This window comes from Naegleria lovaniensis (genome assembly GCF_003324165.1).
Source record: "Naegleria lovaniensis strain ATCC 30569 chromosome Unknown tig025, whole genome shotgun sequence".
Lineage (NCBI taxonomy): Eukaryota > Heterolobosea > Eutetramitea > Acrasida > Naegleriidae > Naegleria > Naegleria lovaniensis.
Genome location: NW_025407847.1, coordinates 204,568 through 230,004, shown reverse-complemented (window position 1 = coordinate 230,004; position 25,437 = coordinate 204,568). Strand labels below are relative to the sequence as shown.

At 34.6% G+C, this 25,437-nt stretch overlaps 12 protein-coding genes across 12 annotated transcripts; 6 read left to right on the top strand and 6 right to left on the bottom strand.

The window, feature by feature from the left end:
- Positions 1-783: 783 nt before the first annotated feature.
- On the bottom strand, positions 784-2,187 carry C9374_005751 (uncharacterized protein; the record flags this gene model as incomplete). The annotated part of the gene is made up of 2 exons (XM_044695536.1): positions 784-1,228; positions 1,391-2,187. The coding sequence occupies 2 exons, from the start codon at positions 2,185-2,187 to the stop codon at positions 784-786; spliced, it is 1,242 nt and encodes a 413-aa protein (XP_044547638.1).
- Positions 2,188-2,707: 520 nt separating this feature from the next.
- C9374_005750 (uncharacterized protein) lies at positions 2,708-5,617 on the top strand (the record flags this gene model as incomplete). Its single annotated transcript, XM_044695535.1, has 1 exon — positions 2,708-5,617. One exon carries the CDS (start codon positions 2,708-2,710, stop codon positions 5,615-5,617), a length of 2,910 nt encoding a protein of 969 aa, XP_044547637.1.
- A 111-nt stretch (positions 5,618-5,728) lies between these two features.
- Positions 5,729-6,694, top strand: C9374_005749 (uncharacterized protein; the record flags this gene model as incomplete). Its single annotated transcript, XM_044695533.1, has 1 exon — positions 5,729-6,694. The coding sequence occupies one exon, from the start codon at positions 5,729-5,731 to the stop codon at positions 6,692-6,694; it is 966 nt and encodes a 321-aa protein (XP_044547636.1).
- Positions 6,695-7,033: 339 nt separating this feature from the next.
- Positions 7,034-8,410, bottom strand: C9374_005748 (uncharacterized protein; the record flags this gene model as incomplete). Its single annotated transcript, XM_044695532.1, has 1 exon — positions 7,034-8,410. The coding sequence occupies one exon, from the start codon at positions 8,408-8,410 to the stop codon at positions 7,034-7,036; it is 1,377 nt and encodes a 458-aa protein (XP_044547635.1).
- Positions 8,411-8,510: 100 nt separating this feature from the next.
- C9374_005747 (uncharacterized protein) lies at positions 8,511-11,305 on the top strand (the record flags this gene model as incomplete). The annotated part of the gene is made up of 2 exons (XM_044695531.1): positions 8,511-9,887; positions 10,097-11,305. The coding sequence occupies 2 exons, from the start codon at positions 8,511-8,513 to the stop codon at positions 11,303-11,305; spliced, it is 2,586 nt and encodes an 861-aa protein (XP_044547634.1).
- A 125-nt stretch (positions 11,306-11,430) lies between these two features.
- C9374_005746 (uncharacterized protein) lies at positions 11,431-13,311 on the bottom strand (the record flags this gene model as incomplete). Its single annotated transcript, XM_044695530.1, has 1 exon — positions 11,431-13,311. One exon carries the CDS (start codon positions 13,309-13,311, stop codon positions 11,431-11,433), a length of 1,881 nt encoding a protein of 626 aa, XP_044547633.1.
- Positions 13,312-13,384: 73 nt separating this feature from the next.
- C9374_005745 (uncharacterized protein) lies at positions 13,385-18,067 on the top strand (the record flags this gene model as incomplete). Its single annotated transcript, XM_044695529.1, has 1 exon — positions 13,385-18,067. One exon carries the CDS (start codon positions 13,385-13,387, stop codon positions 18,065-18,067), a length of 4,683 nt encoding a protein of 1,560 aa, XP_044547632.1.
- A 961-nt stretch (positions 18,068-19,028) lies between these two features.
- Positions 19,029-20,667, bottom strand: C9374_005744 (uncharacterized protein; the record flags this gene model as incomplete). The annotated part of the gene is made up of 2 exons (XM_044695528.1): positions 19,029-20,243; positions 20,431-20,667. 2 exons carry the CDS (start codon positions 20,665-20,667, stop codon positions 19,029-19,031), a joined length of 1,452 nt encoding a protein of 483 aa, XP_044547631.1.
- A 195-nt stretch (positions 20,668-20,862) lies between these two features.
- C9374_005743 (Peroxin 19 (Pex19), putative) lies at positions 20,863-21,831 on the bottom strand (the record flags this gene model as incomplete). The annotated part of the gene is made up of 2 exons (XM_044695527.1): positions 20,863-21,701; positions 21,777-21,831. The coding sequence occupies 2 exons, from the start codon at positions 21,829-21,831 to the stop codon at positions 20,863-20,865; spliced, it is 894 nt and encodes a 297-aa protein (XP_044547630.1).
- A 176-nt stretch (positions 21,832-22,007) lies between these two features.
- Positions 22,008-23,210, top strand: C9374_005742 (uncharacterized protein; the record flags this gene model as incomplete). The annotated part of the gene is made up of 1 exon (XM_044695526.1): positions 22,008-23,210. The coding sequence occupies one exon, from the start codon at positions 22,008-22,010 to the stop codon at positions 23,208-23,210; it is 1,203 nt and encodes a 400-aa protein (XP_044547629.1).
- Positions 23,211-23,270: 60 nt separating this feature from the next.
- On the bottom strand, positions 23,271-24,194 carry C9374_005741 (uncharacterized protein; the record flags this gene model as incomplete). Its single annotated transcript, XM_044695525.1, has 1 exon — positions 23,271-24,194. The coding sequence occupies one exon, from the start codon at positions 24,192-24,194 to the stop codon at positions 23,271-23,273; it is 924 nt and encodes a 307-aa protein (XP_044547628.1).
- Positions 24,195-24,662: 468 nt separating this feature from the next.
- C9374_005740 (uncharacterized protein) lies at positions 24,663-25,205 on the top strand (the record flags this gene model as incomplete). Its single annotated transcript, XM_044695524.1, has 1 exon — positions 24,663-25,205. The coding sequence occupies one exon, from the start codon at positions 24,663-24,665 to the stop codon at positions 25,203-25,205; it is 543 nt and encodes a 180-aa protein (XP_044547627.1).
- Positions 25,206-25,437: the final 232 nt, after the last annotated feature.

Sequence of the window (25,437 nt, the reverse complement as noted above, 5' to 3'; positions counted from 1 at the left end):
CGCACTGGCACCACAACAACACCCTCCCTTCCCTCCCATTATATTTAGAATTCAACAACACTTTGTGTTGTATTAATTGGCTTTTGCCTTATGTATCATTGATTTGCTCAGTGATTTCCGTTGACACTTTTGTGTCTTCGATTGGCTTTAGCCTTATCATTGATGGGGTTTTCCCACGATCTTTTTTAAATTTTATCCGTCGTTGATTCGCTCATTAATGCGATGTTTTTTCAAGGAACATGGTTTATATCAATTTCTTATTTAACAAATTTTTATTGAGCTAACCTTTTTTTATGATCACTTGTGGTGAAGTAGACTTGAATATTCTTGATTTGTTTCAAAATTAACAATTTGTTGATGATTTGATTGATGTTTACTAACAAATTTATTTATATGAACTATATTCGTCCCAGTGCTATTATCCATTCAATGTGGTTTTTCTCAAAGCAATTTGAGTTTTTTCATCACATGCTCGAATCCATTTCTCGGAACAACTGTACAACAATAAAGGTTGTTGGTTGACACTCCATCTCCAAAGAAGCGACACTTCCTGGAGAGGAGACAGCAACTAACCCATTGGTATTAATCTATTATTGTTTGAAGTTACATAACATCTAGATTTCAAAATGCACTCTTGGTTAAAACGCCGCTGCCACACTGTTGGGAGTAGTGGTTATGGCTCTTTGAGAATTGGTTCTGGATTTGTTGGCCTTTTTTGGTCATACTTCCAGTAAACCTTATTGTTTCATTACAAAACACTCCGTTCTTTTCAGAACATTCAAATTATCTCAATTTTATTTGATATGTTTTTGGGCTTGTAGTACTACTTTTCGAGATGTCCTTTTCAATTTGTTTCCAAATAGGTGCTGGTTTTAAATCGGATATGAATGACTTTTTCTCACCATTCAAAATGTTGTAATCTGTGACACCTAAGGCTTCTCGTTTCCCAAAAGTGCTTGTTTTTGAATTGAGAGCTCTTTCTTCTGTTCTCTTGTCAATAAATGCATCCTTTTCTTTTAATTGTTTTTCATAGTTATATTTTACTTTAGCAATGGGTTGTCTGTGTTCATAAATATCAATTCTTGATTGTAACTCTTCTGTCTTGTTTCTATCAATAATTTCTTTTGAAATGATGTTGTATGCTTTTCCTTCATTAAGCTTTTGGATTGTCTGTGGTTCCTTCGATAATTTGTACAATAAAGTATCTCTTTTTAAATTTTCTTCTTTTCTATTAGAGTTCAATAATTCAAAAAATGATAACGTTCAATAAGTATTGAAATTTATCCATTCATCAAACCATCATGATATGAACAACCATTGAAATTTATCCATTCGTCAATATAATGATGTAAATTCATCAATCCATCATGATATGAACAACCATACTTACTCTCTTTCAACCTTCTCTAATTCTTCATCATTGCGATACGATTGAAGTATGGGATGAAATTTGTTTCTCATACTCGAGTCATATCTTGTTTTAATAAATTCATCTCGTTGCTGTAACTCTTGTCTCAACAGACGATCTGCATCGTGAGTCTTGTAAATGAGAAAGAAATCATCAAATATCTTTGGGGGCGTTTTAAACTTCTTCAATTTCGTTTGTCTGTCAATTAATTCTTTACTTTCTGAGAATTTAGTAATAGAAGGATCTGAAATCATTTTCTTTCCTTTTTCTACTCGTTTGCTTTTAAAATAAAAATCAAAGTCCAAGGATGACCTTCGTTTATCCTTTAACGTGACAATATCAAAATGACTTTCCAAGCAAATAGCCTTATCCATGGCTCTATTCATTTGTTTGATTTGTAATTCATTTTCAAGTTCTTTATATTTTGATTCTTTTTCGGGATCAATAAATTGTTGAAGAATTGGATTAATTTCTCGTTGTTTTTGTCGCCAAGTGTAACTTTTATCTCGTGTCTGACGATAGATGGGTTCAGGTTTTTGAATGAGATCATGAGTGGTTGATTTTTCTAATCGATAGGAATTTAATAATTCACCCCAAGATTGAGGCTCTTGCAAGGATTTGTGAATGCGAGAAGGGTCATTCTTCTTGGATGATGAAAGGTCGTTGAATTTGGGTGAAGAACTTGATGGAATGGGTTGGGAATGATCCGAGTTGTTGCTCAAAGGTTGAGTTGGTTCAGAGAGTAGAGATGTTGTTGTTGAATGAATGTCCATCATCATTGGAAGTAAAAGACACCTTTTTGTTGCGATCGGTTTTTTTCTGTAAATTTTTTAAATAAAATTCTAAAGGGCGGCAAATCACCGAGAGATGCCGTTTTCAAAGTGGTTTGCTTGGCCACATTGTTGCGGTAATGCTACTTGTCATATTAACATGATGCAAGGATGATGAATCAATGGATTCTATGAGTGTTTGCATACGTGTCAATCCTATGAAATTTTTTTAAAAAACATTTCGCAAAAAAATGTAAGTCTTGATGATCATGATGTCGTCTCATGTAACTAACTCTCAATGACAATTTTTTATACACTTTCAAATGGTTCGAACGAACAACAATCATTTGTGGATGTCTATGAAAAAATTTACTCCATCCTCGCAATATATTTAATTTGATGGATTTTCTGTAACAATACATGGGGCTTTCGGATGAACACGTCCACACTCATCATTGGATTCATTACAAAAAAAATTCCTCTCTCAAATAGCCTTTAATCATCTTGGACACACACTCACGCACACTCTATGAATAGGCTCGACATTAAAGAAAAATTGATTGCTCGCTCCGAGCATCGAGTCAAGTCCGTCGATCTCCATCCTACTGAACCATGGCTCCTCTCTTCCTACTACAATGGAAATGTTACCATTCATGACATTTCTACCAAACAAATCATTAAGAGTTTTGATGTTACTGATTTACCTGTTCGTTGTGCCAAATTCATTCCTCGTAAAAGATGGATTGTCTGTGGAAGCGATGATCATGCCATTCGTGTCTTTAATTACAATACCATGGAAAAGGAACGTGAATTTGAAGCTCATGATGATTATATTCGATCCATTGCCGTACATCCTACAAAGCCTTACATTCTCACCTGTTCAGATGATATGAGTATTCGATTGTGGGATTGGGAAGACAAGTGGAGATGTGTTCGAAAATTTGAAGGACATACTCACTATGTGATGCATGTTGTATTCAATCCTAAAGATCCAAATATATTTGCATCATGTTCATTGGATGGATTAGTGAGAATGTGGAATATTCATACCGAACAACCTAATTTTACTCTTCAAGGTCATGAAAAGGGTATTAACTATATTGATTTCTATCATGGTGTGGATAAACCATTCTTGATTAGTGCAAGTGATGATATGGTTGCAAAAGTTTGGGATTATCAAACCAAACATTGTGTTCAAGCCTTAGATTCTCATGCTCATAACGTTACGACATGTTGTTTTCATCCAAAATTACCAATTATTATCACTGCCAGTGAAGATTTTACTGTGAATATTTACAATTCTCAAACATTTAAATTAATCAAGACTTTGAATTACAATTTGGAACGTGTATGGGGTATGGCATACACTCATGAAGATTCAAGATTGGCATTGGCATGTGATTTGGGTAGTGTGGTATTGAGATTGAGTAAAGATACACCTGTCGTTGCTATGGATAAGAAGGGTAAAGTGACCTATGCTTTGAATAATGAAGTTCAACAAATGACTATTAAGGAGCCTTTGAGTGCAGGTGGTACTGGTACTACTGGTATTTTTGGTACTACTGGTACTGTTACTGGTACTACTGGTACTTCTACTGGTACTACTTCTACTACAACGACGAGTACTACAAGTCAACTCTCTGAACGTCTCACCAACATTCCAACCAAAGATATGGGATGTATTGATATTTATCCTGAAAGTATGGAATATGATCCAAAAGGACACTTTATCAGTGCTGTGGGTGGAGGTGATTATGTGATTTATGCTGCTGTTTCAATGCGTTCTAAAACCTATGGAAATGGTGAAGAATTGGTTTGGAGTTCCGTATCCTCTGGTTGCTATGCAGTAAGATGTAAAAATAATGAAATTAAGATTTACAAGGACTTTAAAGAACACAAAGTATTCAAACCATTCTTTACTCCCAAACAAATCTTTGGTGGACAATTATTAGGAATTTCATCCAAAGATTTTATTTGTTTCTATGATTGGGATTCCTGTCAAATGATTCGAAACATTGGAGTCTCACCACGTAAAGTCTATTGGAGTGATGATAACGTTGCAAACAGTGCAGTTCTATTAGCCACTGATAATGAATTTTATATTTTGAGATATGATGCTCTCTTGGTGAAGAATTCTTTAAAGAACAAAATGTCTCAAGAAGAAGACTCTCAAATTGAAGATTCACTCATTTTAGAATACAATGTGGATGAAAAGATTCGTGAAGGTCAATGGGTCGGTGAAACATTTATTTATACCAACAATGATGCAAGATTGAATTATGTGATTGGTGGACAAGTGACTACGATTACTCATTTAGAAAATGCTAAACACTTCTTTTTAGGTTATGTTGCTAAACATAATAGAATTTATATTATGGATAAGGATCGTAACATTCTCTCATTTAGATTATACATTCAAGTCTTACAATATGAGAGTTCTATTTTGAGAGGAGATTTAGATCAAGCATCTCTATTATTACCTCAAATTCCACAAGAAGAATACAATCGATTAGCCAAATTCTTAGATGCACAAGGTTATAAGGAATTGGCCATGCAAGTCACACGTGATGATGAACACAAATTTGAAATTGCTCTTCAACTCAATGATTTGAATAAGGCTTATGAGATTATTAAGGTGAGCAAATCTGCATTGGAAACGAAATGGAAACAATTAGGACAATTAGCACTCTCTCAAAGTAATATCAAATTAGCACAAGAATGTTTCACTCATGGCAATGATTATGGTGGATTGTTGTTATTGTACACGAGTACTGGAGATGTAGAAGGAATGAAGCAATTGGCTGAATTGTGTCTCCACAACAAACATCATGTTGGATACAATAATATTGCATTCATGTGTTTCTATTTATTGGGACAAGTAGATTCATGTTTAGATTTATTGATTGAGACGAATCGGTTACCTGAAGCAGCTCTCTTTGCACGTACTTTTGCACCTTCTCAAGTCTCGAGAGTGGTTCAATTGTGGAGAAGTGATTTGACAGGAGTGAATATCAATAGTGGTGGTGGTGTTAGTGGTGTTGGTAGTATTGGTAGTGGTGGTAGTGTTGGTAGTGTTGGTAGTATTGGTAGTAGTATTGGTAGTGGTGTTGGTGGTAGTATTGGTACCAAGGTTGGCACTTTGAGAAGTGAATTGAGTTCACAACGATTGAAATCCATTGCAGAGTCATTGGCTGATCCATCCGATTATTCCAATCTATTCCCCAATTTTGAAGATGCACTTGAAATTGAAAAGTATTTGAGAGAGAATTATTATCAACAGACTTTTGATTCTACCTTGTATTCACAAGTGAAACAAACCATGTTTGGTTCAGATGGAAATGGTGTGAATTGGATTGAACAATACAAACAAGGAGGAGGTGAACAATTTGTAATTACCTTACCATCGAACAACAACAACAACAAGGAACATGATGAGTAGAATGAACGTCATGGTGGTGGTGGTGGTACGATTCATGAATTATTCGTCATGACCATCAACAATAAATCATTCATGTGTTTATAACTCATTCGACCACTCTTTGAAAAAAAAATGTCTCAATTTTCCAATGTGTTAAACGTTCTTCATGATGCATGGTTGAAAGTGACGACGGGACAAGTTTTTCCGAATCAAATCCATGATGTGAACACATCTCGAACGATTCGAGGACTCTCTCCTACACTGTTCACTCAAATATTAATTTTACTTTCAAGTATTTTGACGGGTGGATTCCGATATTATCATTCAAAAACAGCCATACGAACGAATCATCAACGAGGAGTCCTCGATCACACAATGTTATCCTCACAAGAAGGGATATCGAGTGTTGCTGAACATGGTACTCTTTCAACTACAACTCTTTCAACAACTCCTAGTAGTAGTAGTAGCAGTAGTAGCACCATGACACCTTCGAATCGAAATGCACAACACAATCCCTTCTTTGGAGAGAGACCACATTACTTTATGCCACCCTCTGATATGGAACAATATCGAACAAGATCCACAAGTGTTGCACAACATTTTTACATTCCCTATCCCAATGATCCTCCTCATACCTTTCCATCCATTAAGGCTAGATCTCTCTTTACAAAATCTCCAAAGAAATTAAGTCAAGTGTATATTGAGAGAATTGATCCAGTGAATCGATCGAATTTGAGAAGTGGTGCAAAATTAAAAGTACCAATACAACAATTAGAAGAGAGATTTAGAACTGTCTATACAAATGCTAAAGATAATGGATTGGAAATTACAATGAATGTTAAAAAGAATTTAAATTCACAAGATCAATTTGAAAAGTTAGGATTTTATACAAGTGGTGGTAGTGGTAGCGGTACAAGTGATAATCTTGGAAGTGGTAATCTTGGTAGTTCTAGTGGTAGTTCTAGTGGCAATAGTAATGAATTCAAGACAATATCGAATCCATCATCCACTACAAGTAACAACACTTCTCCAAACATGACCTATGATTTTCATCATGTGGATGGTTTAATAACACCACCATTGTATCGATTGGAGTGATCGTGGGAAATGAGAACGTACAAACTATCAAGATGTATGACAACGTTGTCACTTCCTATATATTTAATAATTAACTTGACAATGAGAAAGTGAATACTAACATTGACTGACGATTGAACAAGATGATACTCAAAAAGAGTATGGTTGAGGGATTGTAGTTATTCCAAGTCCAACCATGTTGAGCGAGTCTACAAGGTTTTGTCAATAATGAATCGTTCAGGAGAAATCAGCTTTGAATCGTTGAGGAGAAACAAAAAGAATTTGAGAAGGTCAAAAGGGCTGGTTTATGAATTGCAACTTGTATACAATTCTTAAAAAGTAAAAGGTGATATACAATTCTTAAAAAGTAAAAGGTGAGAGTGGTCTTCTTCTTCTTTTTTTCTGATGTGAAGAATTATTCAATACGTTTCTCTTCTTGTTGATCGGTTGATCTGCCATGAATTCATCACACTCCAATTGCTCTACCACTAATTGCATGGGATCACATGCACATCCATTCACTAATTCATAGGTTCTTTTCAATTCCAAAATCGATTCATATTTTTGTTGAATGGAGGGTGGAGCAAATTCTAATTCTTGTACATTGGTCACAATGGGTGAAAAGACTAATTTCGGAGCATATTTCAATCCCAATGCTTGTGAGAGATGAGAAGTGAGAAAACCAGAGGCTTGACTCAATAAATGATTCAATTTTTCTAAATGATAAATTTCAGGAGAATCTTGAATTTCAATGCCATTACTATTACTACTACTCATACTACCAATGCCACCATTACTACCACTACTCATACTACCATGACTACTACTGCCACTACTCATACTACCATTACTGCCACTACCACCACCACCCCCACCACCAGTATTATTATTATTATTATTAATATGAATACTCTTTTCCAACCATTCATCAAGATCATCCTTCATACTCACAGCATTGGAATCAACTTGAGCATTTAAATATCCTTTCAATCTCATCCATTTGATATATATTGTTCTTTGATCATTTCCAATATGAACATTGGTAATTCTAATTTGAGTTCTTAATCGTTCATCCTTATTAATACTTCGATCATTTAATATTTGATCCAATGTTCGTTTGACAATGACTGAGAATCGATAATGTTTTCTTTCAAGAGAGGATTGATCTTTTAATTTGTTACCAATCAATGAAGAAAGTGTTAAAGAATGTTCAGAAGAATGCATTTGATGGTTTAAATCTTTCACTTGATGTTTCATTAAATATTCATAGTCTTCAGAGGTTAATTTTCCTAATTGTAATTGATCTTTTTTTAATCCTAATCGACTGAGTTGTTTATCAAATTGATCTTGTCGTTGTTTCTTTTTTGATTCTTTTTCTTGAATTTTTAATTGTTGTTTTTGAATTTTTTTATAATTTTTAATGTGAGTTTTGACAAGTTGAGAATCGAGAGGTGAAACATTTCGTTCATCTTTGAGAAGAAGAGATTTAAATTTTGATTGTTTTCTTGATGATTTCTTATTGTCAAGTATATGGGTGCAAGTATGATATTGATTGGTGGTGATGTGTTGATGATGGAAGAGTACCCATGATGATAAAGGTTGTTGTGGTAGGTGGACAAGTGTTAGTGGGGACGATAGTGATGATGCTAGTGATGACGATGGTAATCCGAATGAAATGTTCTTGTATGGAGAGTGACTCCTAGTTCCGAGGAGTGTCATCATCATTCGCAACAACATGTTTTCATGTATTTTTTTGAAGGAGTAGTGTGTTGTCGAGGAACCAAAAATTTGAAAATTGCGCCAAAATTCTTCGTTAATATTTGAATTTCAAAAAAAAATGTTTTCATTCACCTCTTCGAGTCAACAACCAAACTCACAACAACAAGCATCTTCGTCATCATCATCACTCAACAAACCATCACTCTTGAATTTACCAGACTATCTCAAAGATAAAATAACCATTCGTCAATTTCTTCTCGAATACTCGACAGTGAATTATCATGATGAACAAGATCCCATCATTACCTTTCCATATAAAGAATTATTGATGAAACTGCAGGCATGCCAACACCAACAACACCATGACACATTTCAAAAGATTAAATTTCTCATTCAATTCGATGATTTAACAGTGGGTGGTTATAAAGATTTGATTTTAAAAATTCAAGAAAATACCATGCGATATAAGAAATTATTTGAGATGGTGATTGATGAACTCATTGCAACTACCAATTTTACAACAACAACAAATAATTCTACAACAACAACTACATCCACTCCATTCCATTCAACAACAACAACTACATTCAATTCAACTACATTCAATTCAACAACTACATTCAATTCAACTACATTCAATTCAACTACATTCAATTCAACAACAACAAATACACCCACATCCACTTCACCCAATTCACCCAATTCAACACCCCCTGAACTCTCTCGTTCCTATGAACTCTATTTCACACCACTCACGACACAACGTGCATCTCCTCTTCGTCAAGTCAAAGGTAAATGCATTGGTAAACTAGTCATGATTCGAGGTATTGTCACCAAACAAACCGATGTCAAGGCAGAAATGAAAGTAGCAACCTACAAGTGTGATACTTGTTCAGGAATGATTTATCAAACCATCAATCAAAATTCATTCATTCCTCTCGAACAATGTGTTCAAAAAGAATGTAAAGGAAATTTACTTCAACAAACACGTGAGAGTTGTTTTGTAAAATTTCAACAATTAGTCATTCAAGAAATGAGTGATGAAGTACCAACTGGACATATTCCACGTGGAATGAGAGTGATTTTGAGAGGAGAATGGACACGTTCATGTACTCCAGGAGATGCTGTGAATATTTATGGAGTATTATTACCTTATCAATTGTCGTCGAATTCATCATCAAATTCTTCATCATTGAAACACCATTCAGGTCCAGTTGCAACGACTTATTTAGAAGCTCATCATATTGTCAAACATAAAAGAAGATATTTAAATGACATTTTGAGTGAACAAGAACATGAATTATTCATTCAAATTGAACAAGATGTAAGAAGAATGGGTCAACACGTATGGTATGATCATTTATCACGTTCCATTGCACCTGAAATTTATGGACATTTAGATGTCAAGAAGGCATTATTACTTCAATTGATTGGAGGTGTGACACGTGAAATGAGAGGATTGAAAATTAGAGGAGATTTGAATGTTATTTTAATGGTGAGTTGTGATTTTCATATGAATGATTTTCATCTCTATTTATATATATATATACAAACACGTACTCATGTATTTATATATTTATAATATTTTCTCATGCACCACATACAAATATTCACACATCCAATATACACACCCCCACCCAACATACTCACCCCACCCAATACACACATCCAACATACTCACCCCCACCCAACACACACACACAGGGAGATCCAGGTGTTGCCAAATCTCAACTTCTTCGTTTCATTTCACACATTTCTCCTCGTGGTATCTACACCACAGGTAAAGGTAGTAGTGGTGTTGGACTCACAGCAGCTGTTGTCAAAGATCCACTCACCAATGAACTCATTCTAGAAGGTGGTGCTCTCGTTCTCGCTGACAATGGTATTTGTTGTATTGATGAATTTGACAAGATGGATGAATTTGATCGAACTGCTCTTCATGAAGTGATGGAACAACAATCAGTATCGATTGCTAAGGCTGGTATTACAACCACACTCAATGCTCGTACTTCAGTATTGGCTGCTGCTAATCCTGCCTATGGTCGATGGAATACAAAACGATCTGTTTCTGAGAACATTAATTTACCACCTGCCTTAATGAGTCGATTTGATTTGATGTTTTTATTATTGGATAAACAAAATAATGAGAGTGATATGAATTTGGCAAGACATATTACTCATGTTCATCAACTTTCAACACCAGCAGTTGGAAATCCTTTGAATCGTAGTAGTACTAGTAGTAGTAGTAGTAGTAGTAGTAATAATACCAATAGTAATAGTAGTAATGGCAATACCAATAGTAGTACTACCAATACCAATAGTAATGCCAATAGTAGTAATACCAATGACACTAGTGAACTACCACTCTTTTCACCTGAATACATTCGAGCAGTAGTAGCCATGTCCAAGAAACATGAACCCATGTTATCTTCTCAAATTGGATTTGCTCCAAATTCTCCTGCTGCTAAAATTAAGGAAATTTATGTGAACATGCGTCAAAACGATGAACGTAATGCAAAAGTGAGTGACAAGATACAAATGTATACCACACCTCGAACTTTGTTATCAGTGATTCGACTTGCAGTCGCTAAGGCTAGACTTCGATTTGCAGATGAAGTATCATGTGAAGATGTGAGTGAAGCTGAACGATTAATTATTGCATCAAGATCTTCTCTGTTGGATGATAACGATAGAAATAATAGAAGAGCTGATCCAATGTATGCTGTCTATGACATTATTAGAAATAGACTTTCACAAAGTAGAGATGGAATTGTGGATTTGAATTCATTGCAATCAGAAATGGTTGGATTCAAGCAAGAAGATATTCAGAGATGTTTGAATTACTTTGAAGAACTTAATATTTGGGTAACAAATGATACCACTGTACAATTAGTGACAAGTAACAACAATTAAATGTGTGTGCTGGACTCGAGATTTTTCATTGATTTTGAAATACATCCCTTTGCCATCTCAGAATTTTGAGTTCTCGCTTATGCAAGGAAGGGAACATTCTTGGTCCAAAGACGTTCTTGACTCGATCAATGGATTCTTCTCAATAGAGCTCCATACATACCATCACCTCCATTCAACAATGGTAATGTCTTAATTTCCTTGACCAATTCAAAGTTTTTGTGCTTTTTCAAAATGTAATCCATTTGATCTTCATTTTCCTTGCTCAAAATGGAACATGTCGAATAAAGCAAATAATTTCCCTTCCTGACATAAGGTATGGCATTTTCAATAATTTCTCTTTGCTTCTTTGTGAGTTCTTTGATCCAATTGTAATTAATTTTGTATTTTAACTCGACATTCCTTCTCAACGTTCCTGTTCCTGTGCAAGGTACATCAAGAATGACTAAATTCATCTTATCTTTCAATTTTTCCCAATGAGAATGGTCATGTTCGAGTGGTTGAATATTCTCAATTCCTAAACGATGTGCTCTTCTTTTCAATTCTGAAGATAATTTTTCTAATCGAATGTCATGCATGTAGATTTGACCTTTTCCTTTCAGAGCACCAGCCAATGCAAATGTTTTACCTCCAGTTCCACAACAATAATCCAATACAAGTGGTTTCAAAGATGTAATTTGTTTAAGAGCTCCATTTCTAATGAGTTCATCCACAATATATTGACTACTATCGTCTTGTATTTCAAAGAGACCTTCCTTAAATTCTGGCCATTGTCTAAAATCAGTCTTTTTCTCAAATCTAAACCCAAAAGTACTCAATTTACTTGGTGTGATTTTACCAACCACTTCCGAATACTTTTCAGAGAGTTTTTTGAGGAATTTTCGAGTTTTCTTTTTCAATGGTGCCAAGAGATCTTTGTTTGGCTCAGAAGTTGCATTGAGAATATCAGTAACTTCTTCTTTGGGTGTTATGTTCTCATGTTTCGAACCAGAAAACCCACTATCACTCCTCGACTCGTCATTCGTCATGGCACTTCCAAGTTGTTGAGTGGTCGTGCTTTTATGTTCAATGATTACTTTGACATCATTGACTCTTCCAAATACTGGTGCTTCAGAATTGTTAATTAAACAAATTTCAATTGCCTTCTCTTCACCATATTCTTCACATAAAATATCAAATAATTGAGCAGGACAACTCAATAGAACATTGATTGGAATCTTTCTAAATACGCTATCTGCATGATTGGAATGGAAAACGACTTGCTCAAAATCTTGTTCATGAAAATATTCTTTGTACAATGCAAATACTAGTCTCCAGTGAAGTACTGATTTTCTATTTTCTTCAACAAACGTTACTGATTTAGGAAGTAAATGAGCACTCGGACCTAATTCTTTCATTTTCATCATATTCATTCTGTTGATATATTGATCTAGTGATATTTCTAATTTCTCCTTCATTTCATCAAAATTAAATTTCTTTGACATGTAATCGAGTAATAAATATAATTTTTCAATTTCATAGCAGGCACAAATAATCACTTCCTTATTATTCTTTCCAATTTTGTTAGCTCTTAAATAATTACTAATAAATTTATCAAGAGTATAAGATGGATTTTCAATAAGTGATTGATGATAATGATAGAGAATTGAAATGGCATGTCTTTCAGAAAATGTCAATGGATATTCATCAATGGATTGATGTTCTTGAAGAGCCTCTTCTTGAGATGAGAGAGAATGAAGAGTTTTGGACATTTCAAGACTTTTTAAATTACTATTTGAAAGAGTAGGTTGTGTTTTTCGTGTAGTACTACTGGTTGAAGATGTCGTGTTGTGAGTCGACGTGGAATTGATTGGAGAAGAAGGCTTTGAAGTTTTGGTTCGTTTGGACGACGTTGAAGAATTCTTATGGAGTGATAGGGCATAGGTCCGAGAGGTTAACGATCGGGATAACGTTGTGGTGAGTAGTGATGATGATGATAGGCTCTTCTTGCATGTGTGTGTTGCAAGCATCATCGTGTTGCTTGAAGAGAAGTACAAATTTCTCCAACCACAAAACATTTTTTTTTGTTGAATTTGAAAAAAAATGTATCAGCGAATAGGCTCTTCTTCATCATCGTTTCTGAAACCTCCGATGATGCGAGTGCATCATGGTTCGAAAATTATTCCAAATATTTGTGGTATCAACACTTCATCATTCCTTTTTCCATCATACACAACTAGACAACAACATGTTCGAAATTATTCATCCACAACAACAACTATCAATCATGATCATTCACCATCGTCCTCATCCTCCTCATCCTCGACCACACAAGGCTCTATGAATTGGCAAAATCTCTATCATCTCTTATTGAACAATGACAACAATTCTCAGCCACATATCTCTGAAGATGGAACAACTCACAAATCTCCATCCACTAGTAGTATGACTGTACCTACTTTTAATCATGTTTCTTCTTTAAAATTCGATTCTGTTATGAAAGTTATGCAAAAGCTTTCTCAACAATATGTTCATAAAATTTTCATGGAATTTAAGCAACTTGTTGTTGTTGTTGATCAATATCCTCAAGTTGACTCTTCATTGACTCAACACATCGTTGATCAATTGAAAGAAATTATTCAAAAAGAATCTTTACAAAATGCTTTGTTATATTTTCACAATCTTCCACAAAAGAATCATCCTTCCTATATTTTATACTTGTTTCAAACCATTCTCAACAATCGTTTGACTTTAAAGATATTGAATGAACATGCTGCTGTGGATTACAAAAAGAGTATTGAAAATTCAGTGATGAGAATTTTAGAAGAATTTGAGAAAGCAACTGGTCCATCTTGTTCTCCACTAACATTTGCAATATACAAATCAGCGATTGAATTATTGCTATTCTTTGAAGGTCATGAAAATGCAATGAAATTATTTCATATTCAGTTTATAAAAACAATTTTCAAGAAGAAGAAGAAGAAGATTGAAAATGATAAGACTCTAGCAACGAGTGGAGGAATCGATTCCAAGACTGAAATTATTTTTGATGAAAAATATTTTACAGTCCATGATTTGAGAGATTTATTTCATTTAATGATTGAAAGTAGAATGAATGACAAGCAAAGAGATACTCTCAACACTGATACATACAATGATTCATCACTTCATTCAATGAACACTCACTCGATTGATATTGATGAATTATTCAAATATTTAAATACAACATCTAAAAATATTTTAAATGAAAAGAATATGATTGGATTTGATTCAAAAACATTTGAGTTAATGATTTTAAATGCAAAATCATTTAAAGAAGCAATCCAAGCATTTGAATCAATTCCATCGTTATTGGATGGTCCATACACGACACATCACTACAGTGCTCTGTTACAACAAGCTTTGAAATTCAATGCTCCAGTTGAATCTATTCAACATTATATTTTACCTAATATAGAATCTAAATTAGACGATTATGGATATTCTCTGCTATTAGAGTATTATGCATCCATGAGTGATTTTACACAAGTGAAATATATTTTTAATCAAATCAATAATCAAACTTTGAATAATAATAATATCAAGAATATAACAAGCAATTCTAATAATAATAATAATTGGATGTTGACCTATCGATCTGCTATGAAATATCTTGGTCATGAAATGGATTTACTTTCTCTCATGAAAGCATGCGTCAAATTAGACATTCCAATCTCACAATTCACTCATTTACCAAAATTTACGGGTAAACCAATAGATGTCATTCCATATTTTGAAGAATTCATGAAAATGTATGAAGATTCCTTAAGGAATGAACAAGTCATGATTCTCAAAAGAATGATCACTCTCATTGGACAATATTTTGGACTAAATTCCATATCTTGCATTTATCGATACCTTCTTCAGTCATCCTTGAATGTCACACAAACCATGCATTCCACTAGTACAACTAGTTCTACTACTACTACTACCAGTTCTACTACTACTACTTCGACGACAACTCCTCCTATTGCAGTCTGGTCAGTGACACAAAAATCCATACTCATCAATCAATTGATTCAATACATGACCACTCAGAATATGGATGTAGCATTACAATGGTTTTCAAATTCTTGCAAAAACAACAACTCAATCACTCTTGAAAATGAAACCTTTCAATTATTATGTCATCAATTGAATGAAAGTGCCATCACTGAAGATGAAAAGAAATTTGCATTAGAATTTTTCAAAACTCACTTTAAAAAGTTTACAAATGATCAAGTCATTCAAGAGAATGGATTACCATGCACACTACAAGAACTCGCTTTTAATATTTGGAGATTGAAAATTGAAGAACCAATTGCAAAGGCAAGCTTTGAACATCTCAAGAAGAATATCAAGAGATATTTGAAAGAACATGGAAGTGTCAATGATGATGATCAAATAGATAGTAATGATCAAAGTCATGTCAATAATAGAATTGACACTAATAACCATGACAGAATAGAAATTACCAATCATCATACTCTCAGTAGAATGGATCAAGAGGACAACAATAGCATGGATCAACACGACCGTCATTATGACGATCATCAAAAGGATCATACAAGTATGGCCACCGCAAAATTAGTGAGTGAGGAATTTATCATTGAGAGAGTCATTGAATCACTTTGTAAGACGAATCGAACGTTACATGCAGCGAATATTTTCTCTCAATTATTATCCGAGTTGGAGAAGATGATGAATGATACAACTATAACCAGTAATTCTACTACTACTACTACTTCTATCACCACGGGCACTTCCACTACTACTACTACTACCATCGAGCAAGTTCTACATCTCATACCCTCATGCTATGAATTTTTGAGCAAATTATTTCACATCATTTTTGAACACATGGCGGAATCCTTTGTGAACACAATGGAATCACATGCATTTCTACCACAGGCATCATCACAATCATCATCACAATCACTACTACTACTACATGATCATACAATCCTTTCGACATCACCATCTGAGCAACAACAACAAGTGAAACGCTACTCTCGAATGATGACCTTCTATGAACAAGTCATTCACAAAATTCCCTCTCTTCAACACAATACTCACACCTTGAGAATATATTTAAAAGCACATTTACATACTGAACATTTTCAATCCATTCTATTGAAGAGATATCCAATGATGATGGATCACAATGATGATACTATGAGTAATCACACTTCTGTACTCACTTCTGAGAGTCGTGTGTGTGCGAACTCTTATCTGATGGATACACCAACATGTAACTTGATACTTTTATATTTATTGAAACATGATCATATCGTTACATCTCAGAAAGTTCGTTTAACATTTGAAAAGAAAATTGAAGACATGACTTGGTATCTTGAGAGTTTTCCAAATCATGAAACTTATGTTTTAATGTCTCAATATTATTTTGAAATTGTTGGAAATGATGAAAAGGCAATTCAAGTGTGTCATACTTTGATTAGACTCTATCCTCAAATGATTACATCCTATCATGTATTACTTGATATTTATTCAAAACAAAATGATTTGAATGATATTGATCATGTGTATTTATTGATACGACAAAATAAGGCAATTCCAAATTTAGAAACTTTTAGAAAACTTATTTTATCCTATTTGAAACACAAAAATTACATCACGACTGCCATTTCATTATTCAAAGAAATGTATCAAGTTTATCAAATAATTCCAACAGATGATATTACTCTTAATATATTTGATACATTACAAGATTCCAATTTGAGAAAGGGTTTTGAATTTCAAAAATCAATCTTTGAATCCGTACTATCATTGAGAAATAACTTTGATGGTGATTCTAGAACATTGAAAGCCATTGAGAAATTTTTAACTCTCACTACAAGTTGTTTCTTGAGAGGAATGGATCGAATTGCACTTGAAGATTCATCTCTCATATATTCTGTGTTGAATAGGATTGTTAATGGTAATACATGCACTGTGGATCACAAATCTTCTTCTAACAACAAGTTGAATTCCACTCCTTGTCCAACTAATTCTACAATGGCTATGAACATTTCAAAACCATGGAATACTAGTACTACTAGTACTACTACTACTATTATCAACAACAACAACAAGACATCACCATCACACTCCTCTTCGACCTTTCACTCCACACCAAACATTCCATGTAATAATGAAATTTATTACTATTCCACATTATTATTCATGAAACTTGTCATGAAACACAAGAACCAAAATCGTAACAATGGTAAAGAACCGCCACTCCGTAAATATCTTCCATATATGAACATTGGAACTTTAAATGGTATTTTAACATCTTTGTTTCGACAACATTATTTCTCTGCTGTATGGATTCTATATAATATGAGACCAAGAGAATTGAAAGGAGATTTATTAACATTTTATATACTCACTCAATGTTGTAGAGATGATTCAGATTATTTTGAACTTAAATTATTATTTCAAGAAATTTATGACAAGAATGAAAATTACTTTTCAATGATGATTCATTTAGAAGATGAATTCTCAATGAGTACCTTATTGAATCGATATATAGGATTAACTTTGATTTATGAACCTGATCGAGTATTTCAAGTCATTGAGAATCTAATTTTACATGATCAATTATTTGAAATTTCACCTTTGATGCGAATGAGAGTCATGCATGAAGCTAGAAAATTGAATCGAACAGATATTGAAAGAAAATTAGCATTGTTAGGTAATGATTCATCTGGCAGCACTTCAATGAGAGAACAACAACAACAAACGGTTACAAAAGAAAAGTTGTGAAAAGAAGCAACAAATGAGTCTCCTCTTCATATTCCACATTTTTGGAGAAGTAGGTTCTTGACTCTCTCTGCGGGTAATCACTGCTATGAACACTACTTGCATTATCATGATTGGATGAATGCTCATGCGACCGACGATAATACCCGTGTTGACACCATGATGATGATGGAGAATCCATCGTTCCACGATCATGTTTGAATAAATTAGAAAAAAGAACGACATTTATGACTCTGAGCTCAACAACTCAATGACCACTACAACTACTACGCACACAACATTCTTGCTATGGCCACAGCGAAATGTTGTACTCATTATCATTGGTTCTTTGACTTTATTCTTTACAAGAAATTCCACTCCAATTATTCATAGAAATCCAATTTACATGATTCAAAGTATGATTGCAAGAACACTCTTTGTTCTTATTAGTTGTTTAAGATTTATCATCTCGAGAATCCAAAGTCAACCTGTACAACGGAATCAGCAATTGATTCAGCAGAGTCTGATATTGAACTGTTTTTGAAAGATAAGAAATCTTTAGAACTAGTGTTAGATTTCGCAAGCTATTGTCCTGAAAATGTATTATTTTACAGAGACGTGGAAAGATTCTCAAGGATTGCAACCAAGAGAGGGAGAAACAAAGCTGCTCTCGTTTTGATTCAAACATACCTAAAAAGTTCGTCTCCGTTGCAGTTGAATTTACCTTCACATTTGGCGACACTAGCCGCTGAATTGGAACTTGAACTGATCAAAGGAAAAGCAACAGTTGAAAGCAATTATTTCCATCCATTCAAAATACATTGCCTAGTTGGACTTGAACGAACTTTGGGAACGATTTGTTGATACGAAAATGAATAAACAAACATTCCAGCCTTAAATTGAATTTTAATTTATTTTAAATAAGGGTATAGAAAAGGACCCTCTCCCTTTTGTATGTCAATGTGTTACCGTTTCAAAAAATTAATTATTGAATGTTTCTAACCTTAATCATTCTATCGAGATTGCCGTATGAAACCAAAGTTGGTTTGGATTGCAACAAAGTCTTGGCTGCTTGTTGAACCTCTTGGAGAGTAATGTTCGAAATAGCTTGTGCAACCTCCTGTACAGATCCATAGGTAGCATTGTGTTCGTTCAATCCGAGGCTTGAAGAAACAGAGTTATAGAGTTTCAGTAAAGCATGGTTCTTGGCACCTTCAAAGGCATCTTGGGTCAAATTCTTGTCCACAGAGTTCAATTCAGAAACAACCTTTTCAACAGCTTGAGAAACCTCTTTGGCACTCTTTCCGGAAAGATAAACTCCGAACAAGCCATTATCAGAGTATGAAGTAACAAATGATGATCCAAACTCGACATTCTTTACAGTCTTTGCCAATCTTGATGCTGTGTGGTGAATTGATGCAGTATACTTGTTTGAAGTTTGGCCAAGGAATTCATTCAATACAAGATATGGTGCTTGTGTTGTAGAGTTCAATGATGGGCCCTTGTATGCCAAAATAGCATGAACACCATTTCCAGAAAGGTCGTGAATTTGATAATCACCACCAACATACTCAGACTTGTCAAAAGTGAAAAGCTCACCCTCTGGTCTTTGAGAAACTTGAGTTGGAATTGATCCGAACAATGCTGCTGCCAATTCCTTAAGCTCGTCATGTGAAATGTTTGTACCAACCAATGTCATACGTGGAGCAACAAACAAATTATCCATGTAAGACAAAATAACATCAGTATCAATCTTTGAAACATTATGAGGTGGGCACAACAATGAACGTCCGAGAGTTTCACCGTTGAAGGCAATATTATGAAGTGCTTCATTCAAAACGAATTGAGGATTGTTTTGGAATTCAGAAATATCACGTTTAACAGCTTCGGTCTTTGGTTCCAAATCCCATGGATGTAATCTTCCTTGTAAAACAGAGTTGGAAATAAGTTCTAAAACTTGTGGGACTGACTCACGCAAAGCCTCAGTTTGATACACAATATTTTCACGTCCAGCTTGAGCGCTAACGGTAGCACCAGTCTTTTGTAATTCAGTGACTAATCTCAGCAAACTTCTGTTGTTGGTACCTGAGAAGAAGAATTTTTCAACAAAGTGAGAAACACCGCTTGTACGGTATGTTTCAAAACGAGATCCAGCATTAACAAAAAGGCTGACAACACTCACTCCTCTTGATGTAGAATCCTATCAAAATATTGTGATGGTAATGATATCATTATTTCAATGTTGTTGTTGATAATATCATGTTGATATCCAGGTGATGATGTTTTGATGAACGTTGTGTGGTGATTGAAAATGATTGTATTTAAAAATTTAGATAAATTATGTTCCGCAGACTTGAATCATCATTACCAATTATCATCATACTTACAGTTGAAACAACGTTCAATCCGTTTGGAAGAGTTGATTTTTGTGTTTGGAAGACAAGGGATTCCTCAGAAGAATCAGCTTGGTTAGGAAGAACAGGAGTTCCAGGGAAGAAGCTGGAGAGAGGAATTTCGCTTGGGGAGCCTATTAAACTGGCCTTGTTGTTAAGACAAGTAGAGAAACATCTACTATTTGTCTGCAAAAGCTTCTTGCTAGTCTTTGACAATGATGAAATTTTCATTTTGTTGAATATTTTTTTGAGAGGCAAATGGGGAATTTACAACGCCAATTTGGAAAAAAAGACGACAGTTTGGCCACCATCACAAGTGTAAACATCATCAGCACTGTAACTATCATTTCACAGCAAAGATAAAGTCCAAGCAAATCCAAGTCTTAATTTTTCATTTCTTTAAAGAAATGCATCATAAATTGTTCACTATTGTGTGGGACATCCTTTACCATCTCCCATGTTAGAAGGGAGGTTTAAACCCTGCAGCAGTTTATGAACTTCATTCGCCTCTTCATTACCTCCTTCAGGCTTTGATAATTGACTTACAATCTCTTCTGGAGGTTGGCCTTGCTCTTGCATTGCTTTCATCAACTCAATGAGTTCATCAATAGCATCTGGATACTGTTGAGTTTCATAAACACGACAAATCTTGCAACATAAATCGTATTGTCTTTGAACTCGTTGATATTCGTCCTCGGGAACTTGACCTTTCTTTTCTTTAAGCCAAACTGGATACTTTTCTCGCAATTCTTCCATTGGTTGTCGAAGAATATCTGGAGACATCAATACTTCCATCATTTTTTGTAACAGGCCTGAAAATGCTCCTTCATCCACAGTTTCATCTTGATCTCCTTCTTCTCCGGTCGGTAAATTTGCATTGTTCATGGATGCAGCGTTTTTGTTGAGCATGTCAAGAGTGTTCTTCATAACTTCTTGAAAATTATAGGAAGAGGTTGATGAAGAGGAGGAGGAGGTAGTCGCCTTATTTTCACCTTCATCGTTTCCTTCTTTTTCTAATTCAGAGAAAAATTTTGTCACTTGCTCCGCTAAATGATTTACAACTTGCTTCTCCTCGGAAAGAAGTGTTTTTTCTAAAATGTCATCCAAATCAATATCATCATTTGTTGTCGATTCAGCAACACTCGAAGAGCCTTCCAAATAGTTATTATTTTGTTTTGTGGTGGTTGTTTCTTTTTCTGTAGTTTTTGTTGCCTTCGGAGATGAGTAATTTTCATTATTATCATCATCAAATTCTTTCAAAGCATCTATTATATCAAGATGTAAAATTATAATGTAATAAGAAAATTATGATCGGACCATAGAGATGATTGACCACTCACCATCAAGAAGATCATCCAAATCTTGTTCCGCGTTGTGGTTGTTATTGTTGAGCATTTTTTTCTCCTTTATTTCCGAATGACTCCCAGCTTCCACTCACTTATGACTTAACTCAACAGTTGTTGAAAGAATGAATCGACATGAACAACACAATCATGGCTTTCCGTTGAGATGGTCGCATTGAATTCACATGATTCGTTCACCGAGAAGCCTTTTCGTCGTCGTTGAAAAAAATGTCATCATCGCCTGCCGCTACTTCTTACTCTTACACTTCTCCGAAATTTACTTGCACAAGCCCAGTGAATATTGCTGTCATCAAATATTGGGGAAAGGAGAATGAAGAAGAACATATTCCACTCAACTCATCTCTCAGCGCTACTTTGAACCAAGATGATTTAAAAACTACTACCACAGTTCAAGCTAGTACCGAATTTACTTGTGATGAGTTGATTCTCAATGGAAAGAAGGAAGATGTTCAAGGAAGTAAACGTATCCAAAGAGTGTTCCGTTACATTCGTGAGGCTGCTACTGCAAAGTGGTATACTGAACGTCCAAATAAGGATCAAGAAATTTATGTTCATATCGACTCTACAAATAACTTCCCTACAGCAGCTGGTCTTGCTTCCAGTGCAAGCGGTTATTGTTGTTTGGTTTATGCTTTGGGTCAATTATTTGAAGTTAAGACAGACTTGAGTATTATTGCTAGATTAGGAAGTGGTAGCGCTTGTAGATCTTTATATGGCGGTTTTGTTGCTTGGGAAAAGGGAACAGATCATGAAACAAGCAAAGCTGTTCAAGTAACAGATGAATTTGATGAATTTTCAAAACAAACTAATATTGTGATTTGTGTGGTCAGCGATCGACAAAAACATACTCCATCAACTTCTGGTATGCAACAATCAGTATTGACTAGTGAAAAGTTGAAAGTGAGAGCAAGTGAAATTGTGCCACAAAGAATGATCGAAATGGAAAAAGCTTTGAAGAACAAGGACTTTAACACTTTTGCTAGATTGACCATGGATGATTCAGATAACATGCATGACTGTTGTGCTGATACCAAACCACCAATTTATTACATGAATGACACCTCCAAACAAGTTGTTCAATTAGTGAACGATTTCAATGCTTTTGACGATGGAAATGGAACTCAAAATTTGAAGGCTGCCTATACTTTTGATGCTGGTCCAAATGCTGTATTGTTTTTCCCAAGCAAGGAAATTACAAACAAGTTTTTGGCAATTTTGCACGCATTCTTCCCTCCATCCAACCAAGAACAATTCTTCACAAAGGAGCCATTTGTTACTGAGATGAAGCAATACACCGATTTGGTAGAGTCATTCAAAAAGACAACTTCTGTTCAGGTAAGCCCTGATGGTTTGAGATATCTCATTCACACCACAGTTGGTGCTGGTCCAAAGGTTGTTTCTAAGGAATAATTTATTCAAAAGAGAATGAATGATAAAATTTTGTGAATTTAGAGAATCATTGGAGTTTTCTTATTTGATTCGTTCTGTTTGAGCCACAAGCTGTTGGATAGCCGAAATCATAAACTCCTTCTCTTTTCCTTCGGGAAGGCCCACAGCTTTCCATCTAATCCTACATTGTTGGTCAATGACAAAAACGTAGCATGTTTTGCTATTTGTGATTTGAATCATGTCCTTAAATTTGTATGTTTCATTATTACTCTTTAAAAATGTGACCAATGTCTTGTCGTGCATTTCAGGTGCAATCTTTGATTTGAGATTATTCATGACCACCGATTCAAGCCATGCAATCACATAGTTTTCACTGATGCTAAAATCAATACATTGCGCTTTGAGAATAGAGGATGCTCCTGATTGTTCAGTATAACGTTTTTGAAATTCATCAAAAGCCTCTTTCCATTCTTTGGTCATGTTAGATCCATATTCGGTAAAATTTACAAACAATAATGTAGCTCTACAATTTCTTATCATTTTCAATAGATCTACTTGCTCTCCTTTTAAATTTCTAATCGCTACTTTGTTTCTTCCATCTCCAAGAGAGGCGTCAGGTGAAGGAAATACAATGCTTTTTTCTGGAGCTGTTAATTGTCCTGACGTGCTGATAAAAAGCTTTCCCTTATGCTTCAAAACTGATTTAATTTCTTTCAAAGGAGAATATCTATTAATTTCATCATAGATTTGTTCTCTTTCGTTTTTTAAATGTGTTGCTAATTTTTCTCTTTCTTTCAAAAATTCCGATTGTTTATCATTGTCATTCGGAGATGTGGAATTATTAGTTTCTTTTCCAAATAACTTTTTCAAAAAGAATCGATGTTGTGTATAATCCAACTTTAAAAAAGATGGATAAATATTACTTTTCAATATCAAAGAAGCAAGAGTTTGGGTTGTTGAAAGCTGTTGTTGGTGAATGAGTGTTCGGGTGAGCTTGTGAAGCATTTTTTCGTTTTTGAAAAAAGAAAAATGTCTTGTTTTCATGCCAATACCAACCACGAAGAAGGACACGAGTTCATTCCATGTCCCATTCTTTCAAAGAAACTTGAGAAAGCTCTCCAATTCAATACAAAAACATCCAAATACAACCTGATTAATCCAACATTCGGAATTGATCTCTCAGTGTCTCCAACTGCAAAATATGCTTCCTTTCCCTATCATGATTACACTCCATTTGCTCAATTTATTTCAAAAGAAGAATTACTACAAGAGTTAAAAATTGAATCCGATCAATGTTGCAATTCAACGAAACAAAAATCTAGTTTGATAAACGAGTCATGTGATGTTTCCTCATCGAGTCAAGGTGTATGCGTGGTTACAAGAAATATAATATTATCCAACAGTCATGCTGGTACTCATGCCGATCAACCAAAACATTTTGAAAAATCGCCAAACATTGAAAAATTTCATACCATGCAATACAATGGAGATTGTATCGTTATCATGTTGGAGACTTTATTACCTGACTCGATCAACAATTTCACTATTTCAAAAGAATTGCTTGAAAATGTTTTTAAAAAAATTGAAATTCCAAAAGAAGAAGTGTTTAGAATTATATTGAAGACAAGAAAACAACATCCTACCAATGAGATGGAATGGACCAATGATTTTTGTCATCTATCCAAAGAAGCCTCTCATTTTCTTGCTCATGAATTTCCAAATTTACTTTTAATTGGTATCGACACTCCATCCATCGATCATCCCAATAAGGCTCCTATAATTGAGCATTCACATGGTGAATTTTGGAATCAAAGAGTTGCAATTTTAGAGAATTTAAATTTGAGTAAGGTTGTTGTTGTTGGAACATTGATGTTCAACCTAAACCATGATGAGTCGTCTCATCACAACCATTCATCTGCTTGTCTTTTCCAAAGAGGATATTTACAAACCATTTTCAATCCATTGCAAACGTGTGAAGATGCTATTGGTTGTTTTGTGTGGTTTTATCCTTACTAATGTTTGCCAAAAGCCCATTCATTCTAACTGAATCATTTCAAAAACCATTCAGTAGTGCAATTAGTGACCACATGCATTATTGGCCAATGAAGCGATTCAAAAGTAAAAAGGTCGTCATGCCTCTTTCCTACTCATCATCCTGTCACTTGAAGTGCCTGTCACTCTAGCACCTATCCATCAATCAAAAAACAATACAATACGGAACATTACAAGAGAATGTTGTCATTTAATT